The 23,317-nt window shown below is 35.9% G+C and overlaps 1 protein-coding gene across 4 annotated transcripts; it reads left to right on the forward strand.

Moving 5' to 3' along the window:
- The first annotated feature begins 500 nt into the window (after positions 1 to 500).
- On the forward strand, positions 501 to 21,665 carry LOC108144177 (neuropeptide CCHamide-1 receptor). Of its 4 annotated transcripts, none has more exons than XM_017268838.2 (9): positions 501 to 839; positions 13,160 to 13,671; positions 16,191 to 16,417; positions 16,699 to 16,802; positions 16,859 to 17,068; positions 18,291 to 18,394; positions 19,094 to 19,231; positions 20,468 to 20,614; positions 20,685 to 21,665. In XM_017268838.2, exons 2-9 carry the CDS (start codon positions 13,310 to 13,312, stop codon positions 20,905 to 20,907), a joined length of 1,515 nt encoding a protein of 504 aa, XP_017124327.1. In that variant the 5' UTR covers positions 501 to 839; positions 13,160 to 13,309; the 3' UTR covers positions 20,908 to 21,665. The 4 variants fall into 4 exon arrangements, 3 of the variants coding, with proteins under 3 accessions (XP_017124327.1, XP_017124328.1, XP_017124329.1); XM_017268839.2 differs by lacking the exon at positions 501 to 839 and adding an exon at positions 936 to 1,012; XM_017268840.2 differs by lacking the exon at positions 501 to 839 and adding an exon at positions 1,115 to 1,130.
- Positions 21,666 to 23,317: the final 1,652 nt, after the last annotated feature.

Below are 23,317 nucleotides of genomic sequence, written 5' to 3' on the forward strand. Positions count from 1 at the left end.
TTGGTGTATTTGTTTTGTAAGCAATTTAAGTGACAGCGACAGTGACAGCTCTTAAAGTGACTATATTCATACCCATCACTGAGAAGTCACTTCCATCTTTAAAAGAGAGAGTGTGAATTTATCGATGACAAAATAGCCGGCATGCCTCGCCTTATATCGATAGAACATTAATTGTAGGGCGGTAAATTCAAAATCAGGCGTTAGAGAGGCTCAACAATTGTAATTTTAAATTTGTATAAAAATAAGTAATACTTTTTTAAAATCAAAAACAATATTAAGTCAGCGATCAATGCCAAGTTCGAGATAGGTTCGCCAGCAAGACTGTGCAACATTTGCGCCAGCAACATGTTGCTGCGACTGCGTGCAAAAAAACCGGCATTTCAAAACCAAACAGAGCAGGGTTTCCCCCGAAACAGACGCCCCATTTTGGCGCCCCAACCAATCTCCGGATCAATTTGGCCAACATGCAGTCAGGCAGCCAGGCAAACTCGAAGGCAAGCCAAACGTTTTCGCGCGCGCCAACAAGTCGCATGCGTTCTCTCCTCGGTTCCGACGGATAGTTCAAGTTCAAAATCGAAATTTTTCGGATGTGTTGATGCCAATATCCGGCTATGGCGTTTCAAGTGCTTTTGGCCCGCTAAAAAGAATCGAATAAATTTAAATTAAATTCTTCCCGTGTGTGTTGTGTTGTGCCATTGCGGTGTGTAAACAAAATTTGGCCCAAGTGTGCGGTGTGTGTGGCATGTGCTCTACGTATCCGTATCCATATCCTGTTTAAGTGCCGTCCCAAATGGGATGGCTGGAATCGCTTGAAAACACGGAAACACTTTAACGCAAATGTAAGCACCATAAATAATAATTGAAGATCGATGTAAATGTGTTTATCGGCGGTGTCTGAAATGGCAAATTAAAAATTGATCAGTTAATCTCGCGTAATTGCTTTATCCTGGCTTTCTGACACAGCTGACATTTGAGTCTGCATATGGCCGCTTTATTATCCCGCAAAATTGATGTGAGCTCAATAAATTTTCTGTCTGCCTATCGACATTTGAATCTGCAAAAAATTCCGTAAAAAATACGATTTTCCGGCCCTTGACTGCTCCTAAACTGCAGTGGCAGTGCAGTAAATCGTGAGTGGGGGAAATAGCTTATGTGCATTTACATCCAAATCGACAAAACAAGCCCCTTTTCCTGGGGTTCTGTTTCAGCTTCCGTTCCGCTTTTGTGCTGTTTATTTTGCTTTCGTTTTCCGTTTGCATACGCCTTTTGTTGCTCCATAAATCCTGAATATGGGTTGCCAATTTTCATAACCAGCGCCTGGAAATTTCCATTTTAATGCAATTTTTGCCCTTGCATGTTGATAGATTTCCTGTTGATTGTGTATTGAACTCTCATGTTCGGTTACGATATTTTAATGAATAATTCTGAATAACTATTCCCATCATTGGAACAGTTATGTTTGCTACCATTTCAATTTGATTTTTGTTTATCATATGCGTTGCATTCCAACTTGGGATTACAACTAGGGATTATGCACTACACTAAAAGTTGCATCAAAGTAGTTTCAAAAGCCTTCTGGTATGAAAAATATAGAGTCGATCAAGATTCTAATAATATAAGAATAATCGGGTTCTAGGAATTTCAATTGTTATTAATTTATTTTTATGGGAACAACCTAAGCAAAGCTTTTTTTAAAGGCTGTGTAAGGATGTGTAAGAAATATTATAAAGAAAACTGTGATTCAATGAAATATGTATCATATGTAGAACAATCAAAATGGTGTTCAATTCTTCTTTCTTGAATTCTCTTCCTTAATATTAAAAACATACAACAACAACTGGTAAAACATCACAGATCCCAGGCAAAATATATTTAACAAAAATAATTATGTATAATATGGTTTATATCTTTTTGAAATCACCTAACTGTTTTTTCCCGTGCAATATAAACGTTGCATATATTTCATTTCAATTTATTGTATGTAGCAATAAAGGTTATAGTCGGAACCAGAATCTTGAGCTCATGTTTTATTCGGGGATTTGGGTAACACCCTTTTCATGCTGCACACTTAGCCACAAGCCAGAAACTCCCAAGATAATGAAAAACCGGAAAAAGCACCGAAACAACAACTCAAACCGAAGGACAGACACTTGAAATATATAGTACATAAGTTGAATATTCTGGGAAGGAAGGGGAAATGGAACCCCAAAGTGCAACGGATGCGCGTGGCATTTATTGGTTTTTGGCAGCTGGAGGAGCTAACTGCCCGGCTTAAATGGCCCATTAATATAAGCCGCATGATCGGGGTAGTTTCTTGGGGGGAACACAAACTAGTGGGCTTATGGAAAATTTACGTAGCCTTTCGGCCCCGTCGCTGAATTTGTCTATCGCTTGCAATCTAAATATATAAACGGGGCGTGCTTCTGGACACGATCCGTCCATCTATCCATCCAGTCCATTGAGTAAGTTTGCTTACAATTAAGCGAAGCGACAGCATTAAACAAAAACGATGTCGACGAGCGGCTGTAAACAAAGACCTGAATATTTTACAAAAACATATGTATACAATTTAGTGAACTATTTTTTTTATGGGTTGATTTAAGGTGTCTACAAAATTTAAGAAAAACCAGCACCTTGCCAAATTTTCGTTGGCAGAGCTTACAAAAACAAAAATAAATAGCAAAAAGCGAAAAGCCGCGTGAAAGCAAATACAATTTACATTTCGGATTTATTGACTGCTTATCTGCGAAAAGTTCAATTAAAGGCCAAGTTTATACATTATTTAGCGGCGCCGGAAAACGACTGAAAAGGCGATTTTAAGGGAGAAGACGTACATCTACAAATGAACAAATGGAATCGCTTAGATAAGGTCTTTATGCCACTTGGAAGTCCACCCCCATAAACATGTTTATTACGCGATATTTATGTATTTGGGTTACCTTTGATTTATGCTGGCAACGATTTGATATGCATCTTCCGCGTTTATTCGTCGCCTTTGTTTTCCTGGGAACCCAGAAAAAAAAAAAACAGAAAACCGCACCCAGTTCGCAATCCCAACCACACACTAAAAAAAAAAATTGTTGGGTCATTGAATAGTTAAAAACTACATTAGGTACATTCATGCAGAAGTTTATAGTAACATCATAACTAAAATCATAAGAAACCTAAGTTTATATTTTCATGTTTTATTTGTTGTGCAAGTTAATCGAAACATCAAAGTTCTTAATTTCCATTTTATTTATTTTGTTTGTTTGAATATTCTTAATTTTAGATCATAAATTTCCTTTTCATTAATATAGGTTCAGTTTATTCTAATAATTAATTCTACATGGTTTTTTTTTGTGTGCACTTTTTGTCCCTCAACCCACCGAGGTCTGCTAAGACAAACTAATTTCGCTTGGTTAATACATACGAATGACAGCCATTTAATTTCTATGAGTCATAAATTTTTATAATGCGCATACGCCGGGTGTGTGCGCGTCACAGTCGGAGCTAAAAGTAAAGCGGCAAACAATTGCACCTAATTAGATATAAATGAAGCAGCAGCCGAATTCCACTGTTTGCATTTGCAGTTAATCAAGGGAATGAACAGCGAAAAAGGAACTCTCGGCGAACTTTAATTGAAATGTAAGATAGTTTTCTTCTTTTGTTTTAGTTGGCGGAGAAGCAGAAAGTTCGTTTAGCCAAACAAAACACGTCGGCAAATGATTTTGTTTGCCCGACACTTCAAGTGTCTGAGGCTGAGGGGTCAACTAAACTGTCATTTCTGCCCAGAATCTTGAATCTCGGTTAAGTTTTTGTTTGTTCGAGGACGGGGTCAGAGAAATCATCCCAATACCAAAACCAATCACCACAAAACACCCGAGTAATGATGCGGAACTTTTCAAGTGCTATTGTCTCACACTTCTGGCCTTTTCTTTCACTTTTCTCCGGTTTTTGTAAGAAGAACTTCGGACATTGACAGTCTTGTTGACGGCCTGATTCAAATCTTTTCAGGAAAAAGTTATTAGTAATGGCGAATGGTAAAGATGTCGGTGTATCTGGAAATGACATATGATTGAATTGAACATGTTTATAAGAGAAAGTTGCGAATGAAAAAATATTCCTTTGGCAAGATGAAAAAACTTTTAGCTTAATTGGCAAAGATTGTTAACGCTTTTCATTCAAAAATCATTTAACTTATTAAATGCATTGCGCAAAAATAAAACTTATTTTTTAATGCCATTAACTAGTTTAATATTTATTGACAACGATGTTTCTAGCTACTCATTTTAAAACCAGCCAATATTTTAACTATGATTTTTGAATTCTTGAAATAATACATGTTACTTATCAAATGCATTGTGTATTTTCCTATTGAAAGTTTTACAAATGAATATTTCTCTTAAGGATCGCATGTTGACGTATGTGCAGTCGACAAATGATGTAATTGCCCATGTTATGTGAATAAAAAAATATTTAATTTGCGAAAAAAAACTTTTTGCATAATTGGCAAATATTCTTTTAGCTTTTCATTATAAAATCGGCCAATAACTTAATTGTTATTTTAAATCATTTTTGTAAATAATTAAATGAACTACTTTTTCTGTCATTCATTCATTTGAATAATTCTTTAAAGACTTCCATGCTCTATGGTAATAACGTTTTTGCAGAAGCTCATTGCAAAATATAATTTAAACTCTTGCCAATCCGAAGAGTGCCCCACCATTTAGCCAAGTTGCAAGGCAAACCGATATGCAATTAGCATTATTACGTTGTGCGTAACACGAAACCGCAATTCCCGCATTGCACAGAGGTTGCATTTTAAATGGTTTTTCTTATTTCCGAGTTTTTGCCTCTGTATCTTATGAAATGCTAAAAGTTATGCATATTTGTACTTTTATCCCATCTCATTAATTAAGTAACCGAAGGGGAAGCAAACGTTTCTAATACAATCGCTTGAACCTGCTCTTGGGGGAAGCATTTCTGATAGCAAGCACGCTTGGAATTAATTAATGCTGAGCGACTTTTCCGCTTCTAATATGAAAAGTTTGCGATGTCTTAGCCTTTGGCTTTGAGCTCAAATTAATTAATCGTTTCGTATTCATAGCAAAATGAATTTCTTCATTGAATAGCTGGGAAATCTGGAGATAATTGTTTACCAAAGCTTAAATTACGATTAAAACAAAAGTAAGCCATTAAATTGAATTTTGGAATTCGATTGCAAGATGCATTTAAAAATGTTAGTCCTTGAATAAAATTTTCAATGTTTAAAAAAGTTCAATGGCATGGTAATTTAAAAATCAATTAAATAAATGATACAAAATTAACATTTTATTATAAAAGCCTCTTATTTTCTACTAATATTACGTGTCTAAACATTATTTGTTAGTATACCCTGATATCACTTATAATTATTTCTGGGATATTAAAAAAAAATTATTATAAAAAAAACAATAAATTGAAGTAAAAAATTTCCCTATTTAAATAAAGTTAATCCTTTAAATTAAGATTTTTGTATCAAAATTATATATTTAATCACAAGCGTTAAAAATGCTAATCCCTTTATAGAATTCAAAATATTAAAAAAATTTTTATGCATAGAAAATAACATTTAAAAATCAATTAAAAATTTAAACTATGTAAATCAACTAATACCTTTTATTTTCTGCCAACATGAATTATCTAAATTTGAATTATTGTCTATTGAATTGTACATACTAATTATTTCTGAGATATAAGCAACTTCAGAAAGTATCTTTTATTTTAAAACCAGAAAACAAACAAAATCAATTAGAATAGTTGCCAGATGAACCTGAATTAATTATAGCAATCAGTCATGTGCAATGCTTCCATTGTTTAGCCCAAATGGCTTCACTAAAAATCAACAAGCTGAAAATGAATCGCAGGAAAATGATTAAAATTGCAGAAGCAAAACCGAATTTGCCGCATTTTTCACGAGTGAAAGCACGCGCCTCCACCATTTTGCCCATTTATTTTTCCACATTTAATGAGCTCGCCGAGGGGAAGTTGGCACCTCATGTAAGCTGTCATGTAATTTAATATGAGGCGCCGGCACCAGGATACCCAGGATATTCACAGGTCCTGCTGGAGCCAGAAATGGGCAACACCCAACCAATTAACTGGGGGCCATTGTGCACAAAATGGCCCGTGACGGGGCGAAATGCCCAAAGCCGGGGCCAAAAGCTGCAAACTCGGGGGCGGGAGACAAATTACAAAAAGAAAATGATATATGTGCCGATGTCTGAAGTCCGGGGAGCAGGATGGATTGAGGCATAAGTGCGGCGTGTCCGTCAGTCAGTCAAATTTATGTGTCGAGTAGTCGTAGTCGTTGTCGTTTTCGTCACCCCCCTACAAATCCCTCTAGTCCACCAGCTGTTGCTGAATAATGAAGCTGCCGCATGACGCCCCATCAAAGAAATGTCAACAAACTACGCCAAAAAATGCTTCACAAAAACACAAGCGAAAATTAAGGCTTTTTTGAGGGGGAATGTTGAATTATGCAAAGTGGTCGGCATTTAGGCGATGAAATAAAATTTAAATTAACGACCAGAGCAGATGTAGGCAAAGAACAAATTGTCAGCGTGTGAAAAATTGAACGCAAATGATTTGAAGACGGCTAGGAGTTGGCCAAGTATCATGACCAAATTGATTTCATCAGAACAAATATCATTTCTCTTAATTTATTTTGCTGTATAAAAAATCTTTTAATTTACCAAGTTACCATTAACTTTACATTTTACTTCAAATGTACTTCGATGAATTTTTTCAATAAAACAGATTGATAAAGAGTATTTGGCTTTCTACCAGGACAAAATATTTAAATTTTCTTTTTTTATTTTATATTTGTCACCCACAGCTCCAAAAGCTTTTGTCCAGTCGGTTTTATATGTTCGACATCCATTACTCAAGTATATAAATCAAGTGTCGGACACTCCATTTATACGTGCAAAGGACTCTTGTCCCACCCATAAAAAAAATAAAGGAAATCGCGAAACGAGACGAAAAATTGGCACTTTTTAGCGGACAATTAGTCCTCTTAAATGGCAGAACCGGAAAATTCACTGAAAAACGCAGTGAGAAATGATTAAGAGCCAAGTGGGGAGAAGTAAAATGCAATAAAGAAGTCCGGCATGAAAATTGAATTAATTAAAACGTAATGAAAGCACGGAAAAGGAATTTTTACTCAAGTCAATAAGAGGTTATTTACATCACATACTTAAGCAATATTAAAATTGCCAACTCATAAACTTTAACCTACGAAATTGGGTTAAATGCTTGGCAAAGAACCAAAGATTAAAACGTTTTTTATTCGCTGGCAAGAGTAGCGTGCTGCGGAATTTAATATATATAGTTTGTATGCTAATGGGACATGGCAAATAAATTAATTCAAATGGGCATGTACACATGCACTACAAGTTTTGTAGAACAAATATTAAAACATTATGAATTAAAAAAAAAAGAAGCCTTAAAGCCTTAAATCTAAAAAGTGGAATATCTATAAGTTAAATAGTTCAGAATATTTAAAAATAAAATATATAGTTTTCCAAATATACAAATCATTTAAGGCTCTTTTTTTAAAATATTTAATCTGTATATTCAAACCTTCTTAAAAATATTTAGATTTTTAATAAATTAAAAAAAAGAGATGCACAGAATTAAAATCATATGATTTAGGACTTTAAACTCTATGATAAAATAATGTATTTTAAAGCTCGAAGCTCTATGTTCAGTTTAGAAATTTTGTCGTATTTTAAAAATTTAAATTTTACTAAATTTCTAAACCAATTGAAAATGTAAAAAACATAAATATCTACAGAATATTTACCACACATTGATCCAAACAAACATCATTATTATTATTCGTTTTTTATTTTCAGTTTGACATTTAGTGAACTTTAGTTTTTAGCTTTTTCCCAGTGTTTCACATGGGGAAAACCTGCCAGACAATGAAATTGCTCTGTTGCCGACAAAGTTTTACGCAGACATAGTAATGCACTCTAATTGTGCCCAGGATAGCGAATGGAGCTGGCTAAAAATCTAATTGCGATGTCGGCCTTCTCAACTGCTTGTTAGGGGATATGCGGGTGTGCTCTGAAGGTAATTTAAAGTTTTTGCCGCATTGATTGGGTTGGACTGCACCCTCTTTTCTCTTTTCCCTTATAGCATAGCACACTTATCGGGGCCCGATTTTTATTACATTTTTCAACAAGAATGTTAACACTGTCCTCCTGGTTTTTCTCTTGCAAATTTCCCTTGACAATCGATTTTCGCTGCGGCTAAGAACATTTTTTATAGCACATTTTTGGACAAGGCCGCGGGCCAAAAAATTTTCATATAAATAATGGTTACGTGCGATTACATAAATAATTTATCTAGATAATGACAATCCAAATTCTTCCGTCATTTCGCGTTCTGTTCGCAGTTTATCCCCCAACGTTTATGGCTTTATTTTAAACCCACTTCCTACCCCCAAGGCCATTAAGTGCGAATTGGTAAAACGATTTTCACAAAAATGAGAAAAACAATATATGGGAATAGCTGATGTGGACAAATGTGGCGAGTGAATGCGGGGGAAAAAATTAAAAACAACTATGACAAAGTAATTTAATGGCTTAAGATATGCTTAAATTTGATTTTTTATCGCCTCGTCTTAGTGGTTGCTTTATGTTCGAACATGCGGGTATTTTTGGACACTTACAGCTGACGATGCCATTAAACACTCCATTACAGCATTAAACGCTGAAATATACTTTAGTGAAATATCAGTAGACTAGATATCACAATTCAGAAAAATTACTCAGCTATTCATAAGCTTTTTTTCCTGGAAAAAATGATTGAAAATCGTATTTTCCTTTCATTATATTTGCATAAATAAATAAAAACCAGGGAGCATAGTATTCAATTACAAGCGGCAAAACAAATGGGCAATCGCAAATCTTTTGGAAAAGCCTGTCTCCCTGTTTTGAACGCATATTTCATGAAAATACACCAACAAATTCCTGCATAACAACTGAAAAATGGAAAAGGACAATTTTTTGGGTGGGAGTATGAGTGTTCAAAATACCCGCGTTATTTATTCACAACATTCGTGTGTGGCTGCGAATTGCCAGCGCGCCCTTTTTCCCCAAAATAATCCCGAATACCGACTTAACTGCATTTATTATGAGACGCACTAAGACCCAAAACACTGGCAGATAAGATTTCACTCCAACCGCCTGTTTTCGGTTCGATTCCCATTAGGTTGGCAACGTGTGTCGACTGTTTGCCCTGCGATAAACATTTTTGTGCCAGTGGGTTAGGTTACTGGGGACCTAGGAACCTAGAAACCCCCTCTTCCATAGGATTCCAGGTTTCGGGAGTGGAGTGCGTCGCATTTTAAGTGGCGTTGTGTCCGCCGCTGAGCTACTGATAAATTGCATTGATTTATCAAGAGCAGTCATAAGCATGTAGACAAAAATATAACTACAAACTGGAGCTTTTGTAAAAATAAGTTGAGACTAAAAAGGTGTCCTGGAAATAATTGGAAGTTGTTACTAAAAACATTTAATAAAACGCCCAAAAATAAAAAATGTTTTTCGGAAACAAGAAAGGGGAGTCGAATTTCTGTTTAAAGGATTTATTTACAATATGATGCAGTATAAAAAACAAATTTCTTTTAGAAATTAAACACAAAATGTCGGCTATGCTGCCAATCAATTAATGTTTGAGTTTGAGACATTTAAACATCCAAAAATGTTCCTCAAATGGTACCAATTAAAGTAACTTAAAACCTGAAAGACTATAACTATTGTTGGTATTTCGACCCAATCTTGAATCTGTAGGCATATCGGAAATACACGAGATGTTCTCAAAACAAAATACATTCTGTTGAAGGAAATTTAATTTGTCATAGCATTGGTGAAATATTTATTTGTTTAATAAATATCCTCTTGAATTTATAAAAGTTTGAGATACCTCTTAAAAATCAAACCACATTTACAGGGTAAACGTAGAGCCATTTCGTTTAGAGTCCATTAACATTTGACATCCAGATGGTCGCCAGATAAGCGGACTTCTGGCGACCATTTGCTGTCATAAATCACGACACTTCAGTGTTCAGTTGTTGTTTTTTTGTGTTTTTCGTGCGGATGGAGAGTTGTAAGCCACTTATTGACACAGGCTAACAGGTTTATTTGTCGGTCTAATGGCAGCTTTCGCAAAATAGATCACTGTTCGCTGAGGCTGTTAATATTTATTGCGTCAAACTAAGTGTTATGCGTTGTACTATAGGTACTTTAAAGGGAATAATTTATCAATTTGCCTAGTCAGTGTCGAAATTCAATTAGCTAAGTGTTGGGAAAACAAACCCGACCGCATCCTAGACCTTCCGCCCACTTGTGTTAACATTCAGTTAACAAATTAATTACGCCGAGCGGCAAACAATGCGGACAGTGTTGACATTTTAACAGGCTCATCAAGCAGCCAGTTTCGGTTAAAAAAAATAATCCGATGATTTTCAGCTTTTGCTAGAAATTACTTAATTAGAGTGCCTTTGTCCTCGAACTTCATTTGCATTTCGGGAATTCGCAAGTTTCGCAAACTCAATTTTCGGCAATCCACGAGAAGCCATTCAAAAAGGTCAACAATGGAAAATATAATTCAATTCGAGATACTCCAAGTGCAAGAACCTCTGTGAAGTCTTAGGAAATAGCGAACTGGAAAATATTAATTAGCATGATGCAAATTTCTTCAAAATAAAAGTGGCTTGAAAAGGTTTTCCTTTATACAAAAATACATTTTTATAATTGATGAATTGGTCAGTATATTTAAAATTAAGATATTCAGTAAGCCCTGTTCTATTCAGTAAACCTTGTTATTTATAATAAAAATCAACATTTTTTTATAAACATTATTTTCATACCTCTTAACAAAATTTGTAATATTTGTTATTCATACGTCACCAGTACCAGCCACTCATTGTTTGGTTGCTTGCTTAAGCAATTAATTAATAAATACAATTTCTTGAAAGTGTTATAAGTATTAAGTTTAAGTTATAATATAACTCATACGCCACCAGTGCCAGCTATTCATTGTTTGATTGTCTTGCTAGTTTCAATTTCCGACCGTATTAATAAGGCTTTCATGGTCTACGCAATTAGCCAGCAGCCAATTGCGGTCATAAATTCATTAAAAATCAATTTGTTTTATTAACTAGCAGCAACAAAAGCAGGCAATGAAAGAATTATAACCAAAAACTGACAAAGAAAATGTTAAAAGCTTGAACAAATTGATGGCAAACTTTGTCTTCTTGTTTACCTGAGTTGACTAGGGCAAAGTTAAGGTTTGGGGGGGGGAAGTTTTGTTGAAAGTCTTTGCAATTGATTGCGCCACAAGTTTTCTTAATTAGTCTTTCTCTAAGATCCGTTTAAGTTGATGGAATATCGTGTTACGAGGTGGGATGTCTATTAAACAGAACGTAAGCAACTTTAAGAGAAGACAAATTTAACGAACACTAAATCTAAAATCCAGTTACGAGAAGCACATCTCATGCACATTTTCACCTCAGCACTTTTGCAAGTTTGTAGCCGTCATTCCGACCTCTTTCAGTTTATGCAAATCGTGTTTATGCATTTATACGGATTTGATTTTTAAGGCATCTGTTTTTACAGTTTTTCCCTCGCATTTTCGATGGCATCCGGGCCTTATGCAACGGAAAGAAAAGTGGTGAAAAGTCGGGTAAAGGGGTGGCTTTGGGATTTCCTCGGATGCTTACATTCACCTGACTAAAAGGCGCTGCCGCCTGACAGACCATTCATATTTTTATTACAAAGAAATGACAGAGCGGGCGAAAAGGAAAAGCGAAAGCCGAACGCACGGATTTCAATAACGCAGAGTTCTCGACTTTAAGATCCTGTTGTTGGTGTTTTTCTTACTTGCCGGCCAAGTCAGTAAAGTTTCCTCAGGCATCAGAGTTACATTTTATGACTCACTGTGCCTCGATGTGTTTGTATGTACTATGTATATATGCGGTTAATGGCTGGAAATGTAATGACAGGATATGCATTCCTTGAAGTGTCGGAGGAGGCTGGACGACGATGGAGCCAGCCACACCATCAAGTTGATAAGAAATTCCACGCTAGTGCCATAAATGTGAAACATAAAGCCCCCTTCTCTTGGCCTGAATTTTCCTTTCACATCGGGTCTTTAATGGAAAGTTAGCACATGTTTTGAAATACTTACAGAAAGGGAATGCCAAATTAGCCAGCTGAAGGGTAAAGTTAAATTACGGAAAAAGTGTAGGGGGAAATGAACAGCTGAAATGCATTCTGATGGAAAAGCAAATGTGCATCTATGATGCAATTATCTAGTTAAGGGAATAAACGAATTTCCATTACAAATGTTTTAAGTCAGGCAAAATGGGAGAGGATTCAATTAAATGTTCAATTAGAAATGATTAGGGCCTTAATTAAACATATCCTTGTTACCTGACTTTTTGGAGCATAAATTTGTGACTAAAAATTAACAGTACAAATTTTTGTATTTTGCTTTAATTTTCATTTATTGCGGTTTTTAGTTGTTTTAAATATCAAAATACTACAATTATTAAAAGTTGTTTATTTGACTATTATCGGAATATATTTAATCATCTTAAGATTAAATATATTTTACTTAAATAAAATGCATTTAAATCAAATAGGAAACATTTTAAATCTTAATGAAAATATTTTAATATTAAATTATTCAATATATTTTGTTTTAATATTTTTTCAGTTCACTGCTTTAGCTTTCAGCTAATAATACCTAAAATAACAAACATTTTATATAGGTACTGAACCTATAAAACATATTGTTTTCATTTGACGTTTAATATAATTCACCAATTGTTTTCATTCGACATTCAAGTTTGCTTGAGAACAACAGAAAATTGTTTGGCATACAAACAGAAACCAACAAATTGATCCCATGGTAAATGTGCATTTTGCCAACCAAAAAAGTAAACAAACACGAGTTGAATCAACCGTTTAGTAGCATTGAAATATTCACAATATTTTGTATATTGCAACAGCAGGAATTTAATACTGAATAATGAAATTACGAACAAATCCATTAACGCAACCAGAAGCAAATTGAATCAAATTCATGCTACAAATTGTATTGTTTTTTCTCCTATTTACAGCTGGATAGAATTGGATTCAAAAATGCAGCAGGCAACGAGTCGTGATGGAATCAAATTAATCATGTTGGCTTAAACAATTTCCGTTTTGTTGGGCAAGAAATAACATTAAGAGCAAGGAAAATCAAGCAGCAGCACGAGGAGATTCCCCTGATGATACGCAACTTGGTGAGCATGGAATCGGCCCTGGACATGGACGTGGATCTGGTGGGGATTTCGGGGGACTCCCCCGACTTCCCATTGCCCACCCCGCTCAATGTCACGCAGGCTCTCTGGGATCTGGCCATCACGGCCTCCTCCACCCAATGGCCCCTCCTCGAATCCAGCCCCTTCTCCACCGAGAACTTCAGCGAACTGGCGGTCACCGAGACACCCTACGTGCCCTACGGCCGTCGCCCCGAAACCTACATCGTGCCCATCCTCTTTGCCCTGATCTTCGTGGTCGGCGTCCTGGGCAATGGCACCCTGATTGTGGTCTTCCTCAGTGTGCGCCAGATGCGGAATGTTCCAAACACGTGAGTTACCCAGGGAAAAGTTTAAGATACCCCGGAAAAGCTGGGTTTAGTTGGGAATAAAGTTCACTCATCAATAAGTGGAAAAGTAAAAATAAATGTCTTGGTATTAGATTTAAAATTTTATAGTTATTATTTAATTTAAAAAATTGAAATAGTAAAAGTAAATATTGGGCATTTGAATACAAAATGTTATATTTCATACTTAAGTTAAATATTATTCATGTTAAATGCAGGATTTAGTATTTAAATAGTTAAATTATTGTGGCATTATATACAATTTAAATTACATTTTCAGGTATTAAAATTAGTTCCGAAAAAAGTGAATGTAAAAGTAATAATTAAAGCCAAAGCCAAAAATATTCAAATTGGGTTTAAGATAGAGCCCAAAAGCCATACTTTTCACTTTATTTAGTGTAATAAGTATAAGATGTAAAAGGAATATGACATATAAATAGGTTTTTAAATTCTTTTTCAGGAAGTAAAATAGTTATATTTTTATTTATAAAAAGATTACTTTCAATAATTACGAATTACTAATAAATTGCTTACCAAAGAATATTTGAATTACAAAAACATAGATTTGTATATTAAAGTTATTCCATTTATTTACCTGGGAACTTTGAAAGGTAGAATAGGTACACGACATCGTCGTGTCGTAACACCTGTTCCCAAAGCTAGATATAAAATGCTCTTTTGATTTACGGGTAACTTAAATTGAATTTAATTATATACCACACGCCTGTCAGAGAAGAGTCTGCGCCAAATTATGCATGCAAAAGGCAAATGTCACGAGTTTGCCAAAAGCAATGTCTGAAAATCTTCCCTCCTTTCTGCCCCCCCCCTCCCCACAGGCATCAGGTAATTAAGTGGCTTGCCAGGCAGGCAGGAAAAGTCAGTCAGTCGGCGTTGATAATGGTAATGTTGTTACCGCCTCCGCCTGGAAATTGCTTAAAATTTCCCTTTCACATACAGCATGTACCCAAACGCCAACACACAAATTCCGATCGATTGCCAGCTGTTGATGTTTCGCAGGGAAGCAACAAAATGGCATAACTAATTAGTTATGTCGGGGTTGATTTTTGTAGGTACTACACCTTCTCGTACGTACAGTACATTGTGTGCCATAAATCAAGTTATTGTGCCGGGCTTACGGTCGAGATAAATATGATTTTCGGGCAGACAATAACCTTATGTTGACGACTTTCACAAGCGAGATGTTGCCAATTTTCTTGGAAGCCAAAGTAATTCGTTAAAGACGTCTGAATGGTACAAGAATTATGGAGGCACAGGAAGCCATTTAGCGAAATTCAAGCATTTAATATGACAGTTGCATTGGATGAAGTTATGGTTAAGGAATTCTGGCTTTATTGGAATCATACGAATGTATGCCAATTCAGATGTTTGGTAATCTATTTCCATATTCCATTAGCTATTTCAGTTGTTGTTCAGTTGTTTCATAGTTGTCTGACAGTTTTCCGTTTAATGTACACCCCTTATAAAATAAAGAACTTAAACAGCACGGTTTCCAGTGGCAACATATTGGCTTTCTGAGAAAGTTTATTAGCGTCACGCGTTCATCATTAAAGCGATGATCTTGCGGATGGGGCCACATGCCGGCCCTTGCGGCTTGTGGCCAATTAAAACACTCCACTTTGTGTGCGGAAGTGGTCAACGCAGTTTCAAGTGCTGCGGATGCGGATTGTTAGCCGTAGGGATACGGCCACTTAAACCCGCTTAAATCCTCTCACGGATGCCATATCAACTATGAATTTGGAGGCAACACGATTTTGCATCACATAAAAGTGCTACCAGACGAAAAGAAATGTCAACTGATCAAATTGCGCTGAAATTGCATTTCGTTCCCTGGGTGAAAGTCAAGTTTGGGGGATGGGGGAATGGTTTTAAAAGCCAAGTGCCCAAGCAGGATACCAAAAAGACCCTTATCGGCTTTGCCTGGGGCCACAAAAACGTAATTTGGTGTTGCATTTCCGACGGCCAGAACGTGGCAAACAAAGTGCCACATGCAGCTTATTTATGGAAAGCAGAGAGGTTGGAAAAAGGCGGAATTCCAATTACTCCACTGCATGAGATCACGGACCAAAATTGCCACCGAGAGCCACTTGTTCGCAGCGAATGTGGCCTCAAGTGTGCGGTGTGGCAGAAGCTGAAATCCTCACAAAATAAATAGTGAAATTTGCCTGCTTTTCTTTTATACTCAGCGACGGATAATTTACATTCCACTTAATAAGGCTTTTGACCAGATAAATCAGTTTTAATGCTCATTGTTGCAAACCTCTAGTCAGCAGCCATACACAATTGGACCAAAAGTTTGGCAAACATAAATCAAGCCAGTGCCACATTTTTATCACACTTCAAGGACACGTGCTGGCCAAAAAGATGAGTTAACCCCGCTGCAAAGTCAGCCTGTTTATCTCAAAAAATTTGGCATAAATCTCTGTGATGGGGTTCTTTTTCTTATTTGCCAAGTTTACATTTCCCCCTAAAATTACTTCTTTCAGCTATATTTTATCACTGGCGTTGGCGGATTTGCTGGTTATTGTAACCACAGTGCCATTGGCATCGACTGTTTACACAGTGGAGTATTGGCCCTACGGCAGCTTCCTCTGCAGCCTGTCCGAGTTTATGAAGGATGTCTCTATTGGAGTATCGGTGTTTACACTCACCGCATTATCCGGCGATCGGTACTTTGCCATCGTGGATCCTTTAAGGAAGTTTCACGCTCATGGTAAGTTTATTTTTGCAATTAAACTGCTCTGAAAGAAAAGCTGAAATGTGAAAAAATGATTTACGTAACAGAAAACATAATTTAACATCTTAGCAACTTTATATTAATGAAACTAATGTTGTTCCTAATACATACATTAAAAGTCATGAAAAGGAATGTATAGAAATTAGAAATTCCTTTGTTCATACAATTTTATAAGTACACATATAAGTTTGTGACCTTTATGAATTGGTCCCAAAAAACGTATACAAATAAATTCTTTATTAATTTATACATTCTAGGAGGCGGTCGTCGGGCAACTCGAATGACTTTGGCCACAGCGGTATCCATTTGGCTGCTGGCCATTCTGTGCGGATTGCCAGCCCTCATTGGCAGTAATCTCAAGGCAGGCTATCCACTTTTGCCTTAAAATATGCTATGTTATTAACCCCTTTTATGCAGCATCTTGGTATTAATGAGAAATCGATTGTCATCTGCTATCCGTATCCGGAGGAGTGGGGCATCAACTACGCCAAGGCCATGGTTTTGCTGCACTTCCTGGTCTACTATGCCATTCCCCTGGTGATCATAGCCGTGTTCTACGTGCTCATCGCCTTGCATTTGATGTATTCGGCCAGTGTCCCTGGTGAAATTCAAGGAGCTGTTCGCCAGGTCAGCCCGAAATTCAATTTACGTTCTCTAAAAGTATTCATAAGCTCCAACAATTGAAATCAATCATCAAGTTCTAATCCATCTAACGACGAAAAAAGGAACCCCCATAGTGATTTATATAAAGTTTTTCCACAACTATTTTTGCAATGAAAAAAATGTGTGCAAAAACTTTTTCCGTTCAGTTGGGTACCACATAAAATATTCATATTAAGTTGACCATCGCTCTAAAGTTCACGGTGAATTTGTGGGTTGGGTGAATAAATTGACAAACTTGAGAGTGCTTTAAAAAAGCATGTGTTCTCTTGTCAATAAGTATTTTTTATGTGTGCTGTCGCATTGAGAATTTACCACATAATGGTGGTATATATTTCAAGTTTAAATTGTTTCGTATTTTATTTCCAGTTCGTTAGAGCACTTTCTTTTTCTATTGTTTGTACACAACAATTGTCTTTGAGCTTATATTATTCATAAATCAAAAAAGTATAAGTAAAAAGATTCACCGCTTAAACACCGCTTAACTTTATATGAGTGCAGTGGCATTGCATATTTTTTAATACAAATGGTATACCCTTAAAGTCTGAAATGTTTCACACCTTACTCCTTGGTCGCAAAAAGTTTTTTATTTTTCTTTTGTTTGTCACTGAACTTTGCTTGGGCTTCCTTTTTCAATTGTCTTTGACTTTGTGTTACTTTATTTCAAAAGTTTTTGTTACTTTACTAGGGCTAATGTTGTGGTATTTCATTTTCAATCTTTGAATAACAAAAATGTAATGGTGTTTAATTTTCAATGTGTACACACACACAAAGTTAAGTTTATAAGAACGGGTACACTTTATTTTAGTAACTGCTGCTAGACCATTTGATTTGATTAAACAAACATCTGAAAATCTCCAAATCCGAGAGTACAAAATAGTAAAATTTGTATATATAAGAAATAGTATTATAAAACTATTTTGATCGATTTCTTTGTTTAAACACCTTTATTTTGACTTTGTGTTACTTTATTTGGATAAGTGTTGTAATCTTTAATTTTCTATCTTTAAACAATAAACATCTTGGTGTTTAAGTTCGATTTATCAGAACGGGTATATGGGTACAAAACTTCGACAACTATTAAATTATTTACTTAATTTTGAAGGGTACCGAAATTTTGGTTCTAAAGCCATTTCTGTATTCAACACCGTTTAGCATAACTTTTTTATTCTGTTTGTGTTTTTTCCAGGTTCGTGCCCGACGGAAGGTGGCCGTAACTGTTTTGGCCTTTGTAGTCATCTTTGGCATTTGCTTCCTGCCCTACCACGTCTTCTTCCTCTGGTTCTACTTCTGGTGAGTGCTCTGGGTTTCTGGGTCTCACTGATTTGGACCAGCTACTAAGCTGGGTATGTGTATGCTCATGAATGAATGGATGGAAAGTCAATTTGTCAAGCGGATAAAAGGGAACCTGCCAGCAGCAAAGGGCACAGCACGCAGCACACATGCAGTTCACAAAGGAACGCTGCGTATGAGTAATGTTGTCGCCATTTGTCCGACACTTGTTCGCCTGGGACGCCCGACAATCAATTTCCGAGCTGATATCTCCATTATGGGTGCTTTACCAGCTCTCGTTCCCAATGTTTGTTTGCCGTTTGATGAGGGGTATTTGTAGACCAAAAGGGTGTGTTGTGATAAGTTTTAGAATTGCAACTATTTCTCATACGACAACAAATTTCATTTAGAATACATTTATTGATCAAAGGCAACAGTACGTATGAGTAATATACTTTTCAGATGCTAAAACGCCATTTTTACAAAAAATTCCCATACTATAACCGGGTTAGAGTAGGTTATACAAATGTATATTTCGCAAATCAGACCATCTATGAAAAAATCTTGGATCTGTGGAAACATTTTAACGAATTTTTCTATTAGTCTTTTTTTTTATAAACTTTTTGGATCTTTAATAGATGATATTTAGAATAGAAATGGTGATGCCTTAAATGCTGAATAATTGATTGGCGACTAAACCTTAACTATTTATATTTGCAGGCCCACAGCCCAGGATGACTACAACGCCTTCTGGCATGTGCTGCGCATCGTGGCCTACTGCATGTCCTTCGCCAACAGCTGCGCCAATCCTGTGGCCCTGTACTTTGTGAGCGGCGCCTTTCGCAAGCATTTCAATAGGTATTTGTTCGTTTACATCAATCCACCAGCCGCATAAGAGCGCTACAGCATGGTTAATCGGTACTCGGTACTTGCTAGTCGGTAGTCGACTGACGCTAGCAATCAATAGACAATCAGTAGCTCCGTAACTGTAAGCGTAAGCCAACTGCCATTTGTAACACTCTTTCCAAACAAAACTCATAACTTTCGAATAGCAAATACATTTGACCATTCATGAGTGACTTCACCTTAAAGTTTACACAAAAAACATTCAGTGATTTGTTAAATGTCCTTCCTTGTGAGTTGGTTTGAAATTCCTTTCGTTTATTTAATTTTGAGTCTTGAATTATGACACTTATTTTCATTTAATAAACTAGGTGAAATAATTAGTGAATGACAGAATAGTTAGTAAACAGCAATGGAATGCATTCAAAGATTAAATTTAATTTTAAAAGATTTTTGTTTAACTTTTTCAGGATGCTATTAACTATTGGCAGCCATATGGTGCCATTATTTATTTTCCTCTTATTTGCTCTATTTCTCTAATATTCGTTCCAACTTACATTGAACCGCACAAAATGACCAAGTGCACTTCTTCCCTTTCGATATGAGTATCTGCTCTCGAATTGCCATCTGGAATGGTTTGTTGCTTTCGGATGAATTCACAAAGTGCAGACATATAAGAAGGAACTGAGAAAAATATTATTATTTAAATAATTTACAAAGTATATTTTAATTTTTTATTATTTTTGTATTTTATCTTCAATAACTTTTTTTCAGATTTTAATAATTTGACATCAAAATTAAATAAATAAATAAATTAAATTAAATTTTTTTATATACAGTAAAGAAAATAGTGTACTTTTTTAAATGTGTATCCAATAATATATCTTCTATTTTCATTAAAAAAAATGATTTAATACATAAAAAACATAACTTTACTATTACAAAAATTTTGCCTTTTTTAATGGTTACAAAAAATTATACTTCCAATTTTTTTTTGTTTTACAAATTTAATTTTTAGTTAATTATTACATCTTTTTTAAAATATCTCATAGCTCTACAAACTTTTGTGACACCCTTGAAAAACTTATTATGAAATTCCTTAAAAAGATACCCAATTGACTACTGATAATTTTGGTCTGTGTAAGCACAAAAAATTCTCCACACAAGCCGTTACATATGAGCGAATTTTATGAAATATTTTTGTTTGACACGCAACATTTGGCAACTGGCAACTGAATTCTTTACCGGCAGATATTTATTTTGCCGTGGAGCGAGTGGACGGCGCAAGAAGCGTGGCCAGCACGACACCTTCTGCATGCACAGGGACACCTCGTTGACCAGCACCGCCTCGAAGCGGTACCAATCACGTCACTCCTGCTACCAGAGCACCATCCGCAGGTGAGTCCACATGGGGTCCATATTTTCCAGAGCATTCACTAAAAACGCGGAAAACCTCTACAATGGACAGCTGTCGCCTGCAGGAGACGACGATAACCGCGCTGCCAAATGGCGGAAATCCGAATGGAGCCGGCATTGGAGCCCCCATTTCCGCCGTGGATTTGTCCATGACCGGGGGCCAATCCTCCGCCCATCATGAAGCACCGCCGGGTTACGGGTTTTTGCCACTCAACGAACTTGGCCAGCACACACGTTCGCACCCACCAAAATTCCAGGAATCACTGTTAAACTAAAAACCCAAACTGGATTTAAACGGAGTTTACAGGAAGCCATTGTACCCTAAGCACTCTACCAAAATCAAAAGTAATCTTAAACAAACGTTTTTACTTTCAACTTACACTCAAATTTAGTTTAAGGAAAATGTTGGCAAGTGCCCAGTTGATGTTGGTAAACACTCTGTCAATTTAAAAAGCACTTGAAAGCCAAGGTTTTCACTTTTAAAAACTTCTTTGATGTATAGTTAAATTTAATTGAAATGGAATTTACGAATACGACAAGATGAGTAGCATCATGGTTAAATGTTGCCTTATGTTTTCTCTAGCATACTTATCCAAGTAATTTAATCTTTTCCATATGCAGCATTACATAAGAAAAGAAAAATTTAAATACAATTTTGTTTTGACTCCACACTTACCCAATAAACCCAAAAATATTTGACTATTTCAAATTTATAAATAAAAACCCATCCATCAACTAGAAGTTAAAAATGATTTCTATAAAACTTTGACAACGAAACAAGGTCACAAACTTTCGTATAATGTAAATATAAACATACCAAAGAATTTTAATGTTTTTATGTGTGTCAAAGTCAAAGTCTTAGAGGTTAAGCTTATAAACTAAAGTATTGCTGTCGAATAACGGCTTTAAGCTAAACACATTTTACGTATAAATTATATAGAAAAAGGTTAAGAAAGCTAAAACATATTGTGTGCTCTAAAAAAGGTCTCCGTTTTATAGCTAATCACTGAAACTTTGTAAATACATTTTTATGTGCCAGCATATAGTTAAAAATAAATGTAAATTGTGCGTTAGAAACTTTGTTTTCATGTGTTGGTCGGTTGGTTGGTTGGCCGCCAAAAGTCACTGAACATCCCGGAAAACCTGAGTCATGGAAATTTATGGGAAATTAAATTGCAGAGACCATCAAGCTATGGCAGCTGGAAGACAACTTTAAGGAGCTCTAAACGAAAACTTTTTCAACCGCAACAACAACAACATAGCAGGCCGGTCGTGACCTGGGAATAGGGAAAGCGGATTGAAAAACCCCCTTCGGTTCATTTTACTCCGAATTTGGCTGTGCGTGGGACATTTTTGGGTAGATTAATTGGTTTGGCCGCAGGCCCAAAAGGTGAAATCGGAGTCACAACTTAATCTTATTCACTTCAAACAAATCGCTTTGCTCTTTTGTGCTGCCAAAGTCATGAAACAGTCGTTCGATTTGCCTGCAGTTTTAAAAACCCATTTGCTTTTGCGTGGGGAAACCCTTTGAAATATTTCAGGGTCCACAGTTGATCTGATATCGTGATATGATTTGGGTTTTTGTGTCGCTTTGCTTGGGTTTGGGCTTATCCTGGTGGCTTTTCAATTGTTGAATTTGTTCGCAGCTTTTGGTTCAGGGTTTATCTGAGTAATACATTTATTTGCTTAATTTGACTTAATTTGTAGATTAAGTAGGTCGGTTTCCTGTTCTGTTCTTCTTAATTGCTTAATTTATTTTATTTATTTAAGGGTGACAGGAATATGACCTGAGATTTAATGTGAATAATTTATTTTAAAATAAGAAACTTATAAAAAACGTTAATTTGTCACCACAAATCAAACTAGTCGAAGATTATCTTAAAAAGGGTTGTACCTAAGTTTTATTAAAGGACTAAACAAATGTAAACAAAGTTCACTTTGTATGGAGATTATAAACTGATTATTTTGTCGAGGATTTATCAAAGTAATACATTGTTTGGTAGGTTAGCTATTTGAGAAATGTTGTATACCTTCTTAATTGCTTAATTTTTAAGATGTGTGCTTTTTATGGTGTCAGACATATCTCCTTAAGTTTTAATTAATTTGATTATTGTAGAAAAGTTGACTTGCAATCACAAATCAAATAAGTCTAAGATAATCCTAAAAAGGGTTACAATTTAATAAACAGCTTTCAGGCCACATGATTTATTCTAGGATGTATTTCTAAGTACATCTCAACAAAGTTACACTTTCAATGTCTAGGCATTGACCCATTGATGGCTCATTAGCTGGGGCCTTAAATTCTTAAACCCATTAAAGCAGCTTGATGACGATTTTTGTCAAAATTGATGGGGCACTTATTTCTGCCTATAAAGCTACATTGGCTTTTCATCTCGTTTCCAGAATCAATTTCCGGCCATTTCGATGATGGTTTTGTGGGCGTAAGTGCCAATGAAATGTGCCATCACGTCAATCAGCTTAAATCGGACGCACATTTGCAATTATTTACAGTGAGCCTTTTCGGCGAGTCTGCGATTCGCCGGAGATTTTGGCAGATACAGAAATTAAATTAACTCATGAAAATGTCGAGCGCGTCGGGAGTGCGTTGATCTGGCAGCTACGTGCCGAGGATTTGCCTCCGGAATCCTTGCTTCGAAATCCTTGCCCCGGAATCCTGCCCTTTGC

This window comes from Drosophila elegans, unplaced genomic scaffold, assembly GCF_018152505.1.
Source record: "Drosophila elegans isolate 14027-0461.03 unplaced genomic scaffold, ASM1815250v1 contig_183, whole genome shotgun sequence".
Classification (NCBI taxonomy): Eukaryota; Metazoa; Arthropoda; class Insecta; order Diptera; family Drosophilidae; genus Drosophila; species Drosophila elegans.

What these genes read in the sequence shown, in the direction of transcription:
- LOC108144177 (XM_017268838.2), top strand. Translation starts at nt 13,310, where the DNA reads ATGATACGCAACTTGGTGAGCATGGAATCGGCCCTGGACATGGACGTG. An exon ending in ATGCGGAATGTTCCAAACAC is followed by an intron (nt 13,672 to 16,190) that starts GTGAGTTACCCA and finishes TACTTCTTTCAG; the next exon opens with CTATATTTTATCACTGGCGT. An exon ending in TTTCGCAAGCATTTCAATAG is followed by an intron (nt 19,232 to 20,467) that starts GTATTTGTTCGT and finishes CTTTACCGGCAG; the next exon opens with ATATTTATTTTGCCGTGGAG.